Source organism: Olea europaea, unplaced genomic scaffold, assembly GCF_002742605.1.
Source record: "Olea europaea var. sylvestris unplaced genomic scaffold, O_europaea_v1 scaffold2006, whole genome shotgun sequence".
NCBI classification, from domain to species: Eukaryota; Viridiplantae; Streptophyta; class Magnoliopsida; order Lamiales; family Oleaceae; genus Olea; species Olea europaea.
In genome coordinates this window covers 98,159-105,898 of record NW_019237941.1, presented here as the reverse complement: position 1 = coordinate 105,898, position 7,740 = coordinate 98,159, and the positions used below count along the sequence as shown (strand labels likewise).

The 7,740-nt window shown below is 32.1% G+C and overlaps 1 protein-coding gene across 1 annotated transcript; it reads right to left on the bottom strand.

Annotated features, from left to right (window-relative positions):
• Positions 1–4,536: 4,536 nt before the first annotated feature.
• LOC111379581 (bZIP transcription factor 53-like) lies at positions 4,537–5,874 on the bottom strand. Its single transcript, XM_023002981.1, has 2 exons — positions 5,853–5,874; positions 4,537–4,850 (listed from the first exon to the last, which is right to left on the bottom strand). The coding sequence occupies exons 1-2, from the start codon at positions 5,872–5,874 to the stop codon at positions 4,537–4,539; spliced, it is 336 nt and encodes a 111-aa protein (XP_022858749.1).
• Positions 5,875–7,740: the final 1,866 nt, after the last annotated feature.

Sequence of the window (7,740 nt, the reverse complement as noted above, 5' to 3'; positions counted from 1 at the left end):
TTTACACAATTTCTTCAACTAACGAATTGAAACTTAATTGTGGGATTTATTGCTCGATAACTGATCATAAATGGTGATGATACAGACTTGAAAAAGGGAAAGAATGGCTAAGCTGGGGAGGGGGTGGAATTGAATAGAATGAATGATTGGTGAGCGTGAGGTGTGTGCGCCAATAGAGATATGATACGAGAGTGCGATGGGGACGTTAATAATGAATTCTTTCTGGATTTGTCACATGCATATTCACATTATAATATTACAAATTCTACTGCAAAGAGGAGGAGGTGGTGGTGTAAAAGATGACAAGAGGGAGACACAATAGAGATGAACGAGAGTAATTGTATTTTGGAAGTTTCTTTCTTCTCATGGAAGCATACGCCATAATCGAGTTCCACTTTACAGCGTTACATTTGTTTTCACTTTTTATTCGTATATTCTGCAAACTAGAAGAAGCTCATTTTAAGCGAAAAAATTGTGGAATATTTGGAATTGATCTTTTCTTATAGGCAGATGGAGGGGTTACCTGCCCCTCTCAATGTCCCTCTCGGCTCTCAATTGTCTCAAATAATAATTAATGTTGTATTTGTACAATTAAAAGAAAATAGAGGAAAAAATGAAAAAGAAAAAAGTAGATAAAACGAGGCATATTATAGCAATTTTTTTTTATTAATAGCAGAAAATCCTCCTAGAAAGGTTTCCATGTGTGATATACCCTCGTATCTATTGAAAATCCCAGAAAACCTCTGTTTTGAAACCTTTTGTAAGAAAAACTCTCATCTCGTCAAGATCTGTCAAATTTACCTTAAAAACAGTAAAAGAAGTCAATATTAAAAATGAACAATTGCAATTTCAGTACCAAAACTTTTTATTTTTTCGCAAATTAAATACAAATTTTTTATGTGCCATCCACAATCTCAAACCTTTAAAACTTTATTTTCCACCCCACCCCACTTCATCTTCTTCCTCAAAAAAACTTCTCTTTTAAATGAAACCAAGAGAAAAATAATCCCATCTAGATAAATTTGAAGGTTTAATTAACATTCTGAATTTTAACATTGTATACGCATGAAAATGTGAATGATTTCTTTTTCACACTATAATAGAGAAAATCTCTAAGTTCGGTTTATCCCCCAAAAATTTCGTTATTTCTCAGCTGCACACAAAATCAATGCATCACTTACACATGCGTGGCATTTGTGGAAGACCAGCCATTGCTCTTTACTCCTTCACCACTGAAATAAAGTTATATATATAGCGTTTAGTAATTTAATGCATAAGACAATAAAAAATTACTACATCAATGTGTCAAATCAGTAACTGCTATATGCATGTCACATAGAACGAGTACGACAGTGAACGACTACAAATAGTATTACCATCTAAGCAAACAAATTTACTAGGAAACTACAATTGCATAATAAAATCTTACAAAAGATGATTCACTACATGACAAATATTTTGGACCCTTTATATATGTATATTTCTAATTTGATTTAAATAAGCACTAAGTGTTTGTTGTTCCCTTTTATTTTCTATTGTGACATGGATATTTTTTTTCCCTCTAATTTTTTATTCCATTTTCCAAGTTTAATCAACTTACTTTCTACTTTAATTTCTCATTAACGTGTATATAGTTACAAGCAACCAAATATGCCACGAGTTTGTGTTCAATTTTTGAACCACCATAATTGATTTACATTATCTCTCTTTAGTATTGGCTTGAGGTTGGTCACTTACCACCTTATCTACACCATTTTTTCAACACACGATAATTTATTTTATAATGTAATATGTAGTTTGACTTTGGTGGAAGCACTTCAATGGCAGTATTAGTGCAGAAGTGATGCGAGAGCACTAACAGGCAGGTTAATTATAGCTTAATCAAATTGATATTAAGATAAATAAATAATAAAAAAAATGATACACCCTTTCAATGTACAATTAATACCATGCATTGTAAGTAGATGTTCAATGTTTACATGTCCAGATTGGCTGTCCATATATATATATATATATGACACCCCCAAATTTAGGAATCTAAATTTGAAGATATTATCTTTTAACTTTATTTTGAAATCATAAATGCGGAAGCGATTTAATTTTTTTTGACAAAATGAACATCATCGACTTCATTTTGGAAATAGATTTGTACTTAATTATAATCATAAGGCAATAAAAGAAAGTTTACTTTATTTCAAAACGAAATATAGAACAATGAAATTAATTGTCAACTTTAATCACAAAAATGAATCCAACAATTAAATATGATATTACTGAGTCCGTGTCACCACAAGTCGTCACCTCGCATAATCTCGCTTTCATCATTTGAAAATGGGGAGGGGTAACGAGGGATGAGCTAACGCTCAGTAAACAAACCTCATGCGTATGGTGCATGCTCATGATATGTATATGAGTTACTTGCAAATAAAAAGTATTTTTCATTATGTATCCCTATTCTTTCATTTCTTTAAAAATGTTAACATTGACATCGTGAGCTCACTTGATGTATCGCCTATAGCCATTTAGAATACAGTGGGCCATGTTATTTGGAACCCGATCGAATCTACCAATAGTACCGCAAAGCGGTTAACATTAACATTGAACATTCATTATTCAACCGCAGAGCGGCTAACATTAACATTCATCATTTATCATTGGTCGGGTGCACCAGTCCCCCACGCCCCATTTCCCACTCACACTTTCATGGCATAGACATACATCTCGTAATAAAAACATTCGGGATACATATCTTTAAACATTCATTGAGTCATTGACATTTGGAAACTTTTGTTCATTGAAACTTCATGTATGCTTATGGATGCGTTGTCGTGCATTAATATGTCATGAGAAGCATTCATAACATAAAATTTGATAAATATACATCAGGTTCACATAATAGCAAATTAGATAACACGTTCATATATTTAATCATGGAATGTACACATGAAAATAAAGGGAGGTTTACTTACAAATTAATACTTAACTGGTTAGGAAAGATTGTCTGAAATTTAAAAATAGTGCTCCTAATATATATATAATCAAATCCTAAATAAGCAAAATCATATATTCCCATGTCACAATATATTTAGAAAATTTGAATTTTACCGATAACAACATTTCTAGTTATAGTCATTAATCAACATGAAAATGTAATTAACATATATAATTCAATATATGTCACATATCAAATTTATGGATTACGCTTCTTTTTTTTTCTTTTTTTTTTCCCCCAGAATGATACAAAAGAATGCAAATAATATGTCAATATCATACTTTAAAATTAAGGAGCACGCTTTCAAACTTTTAAGTATTGGCAAAATCGTTATCATGTTGAAGCAATTTGTTAGAAAGATAAAAGGAGGGAACTAGAGAGACTGAACGGTAATGAAAAATCGATGTTTAAAGATAAACATATTAAAAGAGAATAGACAATTCACCACTAAGAACATGTGACTATAAAGAACAGTTAAGGAGATCGGACTGCTTAAACATTAACTTAGACAACATATCCGCAATTCGTATGAAATCACTTACGACCAAATTAAAGCAATTAATGTTACATCTAAAGTTAAGAATATTTCCAACCTTTTAAGTACTAACATTAATTGGTTATGGTTTTCTAGAAAATAACATGGCTGTAGCACAGACATCTTCCCTCCTTTCTTTATTTTATTTTATTTTATTTATGTCCTTATGCAAATAAACATACGACTCTTGCAAGTCAAAGAATTTAAAAGTTGGAACACCAATTTAGGAAAAGGGACCATAATTTCCAGAATTATGGAAGATAAAAATTAATATAACGAATATATCGAGACATCCTTCTTATCATTTAAAATTTAGGTACAACAGAATATTTAAGTCTCGTCAATGAAAAGAAGTGCATGCATAAATCAACATTTAGTAGATAAAAATAAGGGAAAATTGCAGCCGAGGTACCAAACATTTCGTTTATTAGCAGACTTTGCCCAAACCTTTAGTTTGTGCCACCGTGAGTACCAAACCTTTCAAAAATATACAGCTCAAGTCCGTATTAACGGTTTCCGTCAGTTTGACCCGAAAAACTGTTAGTTGACTTCAAAAATTAAAAATATAATAATTTTGACCACATAAGGTAAGGGTAAAATTATAACTCTATAATTTTAATATTTAAAAAACAATTAAATCAAAACCACCCGCCGCCCAGTTACCGCCCGCCGACACCACCACCCTCGGTTCTTACTTGATTTTCTAACAATGGCTAAAACTCCAGTTTTTCTCCTCCTCATTTTCCTGGTTGCAACATAGATTAACGCCCTAGGAAGAATTGTGGGAGGCAGAGGTGAAGAATGTGAAAATCAGTAAGTGCAAGATCTGGGCAATTACTACTTGGACCATACAATAGAAAGCATAAGCACGATGCGAATGACAGAAACTTCTTATGTTTTCACAGGTGGTGGTAGAGGAGAAGCAGGTGGTTATTTTTTTTTTTAATTTTAATTTAATAAAAAAGGATTTTTATTTTTCACCATCGAAACCTTGAACAAACTAGTAAACTTAATAATCAAACATATCAGTTGAGGCCATGATTGGCTGTTGATTAATGCACATTAAATTCCATGGATTGTTCAAGAACCCATCAGAAAATTCTTGCAACTCCTCAGCTTGGAACATGCAATTGGTGGCTGGAGGTGTCGCTGCAGAAGTTGCAACGACGATGACTGTGCTGCTGTTGATGTAATTAAGGATTTCGTTGAGGGATTGCAGTCTTTGGCTGAGTTCCATTGTTTGAGCCCGCAAGACTGAGGTGGTGTTGACTGTCAGCAGAGATGGAGGATTGGGGAATATGAAGGAGGAGATGGTTTTTTTCCCTTTTTAATTGTTTTTTTAATATTAAAATTATAAAGTTACAATTTTACCCTTGCCTTATATGGTCAAAATTATTATATTTTCAATTTTTGAAGTCAACTGACAGTTTTTCAGATCAAACTGACAGAAACCGTTAATACGAACTTGAGCTGCATATTTTTGAAAGGTTTGGTATTCACGGTGGTACAAACTAAATGTTTGAGCAAAGTCTGCTAATAAACGAAAGATTTGGTACCTCGACTGCAATTTTTCCTAAAAATAATTACTTAAAGATTATTTAAGAAATCAGTAAGCTATCTATCATTCACATCACATAGAAGAAAATAAGCACATAAAGTCTTAGTCTACTGTCATTACTTATCAATTAACAAATAAATTATAATAATATTATTAGTAACCTTGAAATTCAAAAAAAAATTATTTAGGGGTATTTGAGAACATTTTTATGTAAAAATGCATTCTAAAATAGTAACTTGATGGGAAGTGTGTAGTTGAAAAATAAAGAAAAGTTTTTGATTTACGTGTAATATTATTTTAATAAAGAATGTGTGATTAAAAAGAAGAGAGACAAAAATGCATTTTGAAAAAAATGGATACCAAATGGGGCTTAAGATAGAATACAGCTTACTACAAAAATAAAATTAATTCCTAGGCAGTAGGATCTCATAATTCCATTCTATATCATCTTCTAGAGTAGCTAGCTGAAAAGCCAATATGTACCTGTCCATTTAAATGAAAGAATGGGGATACATAGGCCTGTTTGAGCCGCATTATTTAAAAAAATATATTTTTAAATAGTGATTTGATATCATTTCAATCACATATTTTTTAATAAAATAATATTACACGTAAATCAAAAAAATTTTCCTTATTTTTTAACCACACATTTTCCATCAATATACTATTCAAGAATGTATTATTATCAAAATAATCTGGCTCAAACACCCCCAAAATGAGAAATGCCTTTTATTTGCAAGTAACTCATATACATAAGGTTTGCTTACTGAGCGTTAACTCATCCCACATTATCCCTCCCCATTTTTAGATGATGAATGCGAGATGATGCGAGGTGACGACTTGTGGTAACACGGACTCAGTAATATCATATTTAATTGTTGGATTCATTTTTGTGATTAAAATTGACAATCAATTTAATTGTTCTATATTTCGTTTTGAAATAAAGTAAACTTTTATTTTTATCGCCTTATGATTTTTATTAAGTACAAATCTATTTCCAAAAATGAAGTCAGTGATGTTCATTTTGCCAAAGAAAAATTAAATCACTTAAGTATTTATGATTTCAAGAGAAAGTTAAAAGATAATATCTCCAAATTTAGATAAATTTAGATTCCTAAATTTGGGGGGGGGGGGTGTCACAGTTGCCCAATTGGTACCAAGATTTAATTTAAGTTTTATTTAAGGGAAATGTTATGAGTTCGAATCTTGGGGAATAAAAGTACTTTAAGGCAATTTCTTATTTGAAAATAAGTTATAAAAACTATAGTAAATTTGTAATTTATTTTACATCAATTTCCACTAGGTTTCTCCGACATTTTGTAAGTGTGATGTTCCTCCCTAAGTAAAAGAAAATGTATATTTGAACGTTAAGTGATCACACGACACTCGTTGGGACGTTTTGAAGCAAGAACGTTCATGAACTCAGAGGAATTTTACCATATTTGAATTTTTGAATAAAATTGAATTCACTATCTGAATTACTTTGAAATAAAAGAAATATTTTTGGACAATTTTAATCTAGTACAATGTGAGTGTCACACGTGGCCATTTAACGTTCAAATTAAAAAGATTACATATACGAGTGCAACAAATGGTAGGTTAAGACATTAATTCCACCCGCCCTAACCCAAGGTTGGGGGCCCTTACTAAAATTAACCCTTTGTTTAATTAGGTCACCAGTTTTTCTTGGAACATTACAACTCAGTGACATAGCCGGCTGAAAACAATAACATAGGATAAATTTATACTGTATTAATTATTCGAGTTTTTAATTTCCAAATAAAATCTCCATAGCGAAGCTATTTCTTCATAGAATCAATTTTTTTTATTTTATTTATTTTTTTGGGCCCAAGTAAACTGGACTGGTTGCGGAGTTGTCACATGAAAGGCACATGGGATGTTTTTTTCTCCTTAGTATTTGTAAATTAACAAGTCATTACCAAGTTCGGTGTTCGGATTTCAATTCACCCCAACAAAGTCGAGCAATGCAAGACAAACTACGAATATAAAAGAGGACTTTCTAGTTTCTATTAGATAAGACATAAAATTCTCAATAAAACATTTTAGTCCAACCCCCATTCCCCTTTCAAAATGAATCTCGTTCGGCACTTTTATGCTCCATGTTAAAACGAATATGAATTTAGAGTGGAACTGATAAACCAATCAACCACGTAATTTCACGTTGTTTGAGAATTTTATTGGAGGGAGATAGTGTCCCTAGTTCCGTGGGTCTTATTTTGATTTTGCTCTCGAGTATTGTAAGATCGATCTGTCTGAAAGCATCGCGAATGGAAATCTATGGGGGCTTTTGATGAGCAAAGAAAACCTAAAATGTGGTACAAATATAACTGATATGAATACCCTAGCTAGTGTACTAAGTGATTGAGGCATGCACGTGAATGGTGCAAATGCAGGCAGCTATCAAGACCTAACTGTAAACACCACCACCAGACGATGACCCGATTGTGGTTGGATGGTCCCGACTGTCATCAAAATGCCAGCCATACAGTCACGGATAAGTATACACGTACTTCTTCTTAACATAGGTCAAGGCCGTACGAATCACAAGAATCCAATATATATGTTGTCATTACTATAATTACTTAATGATAATTTTTTTTTTCTTCATGATTTTGGGTATCTTTGGGCCACGGG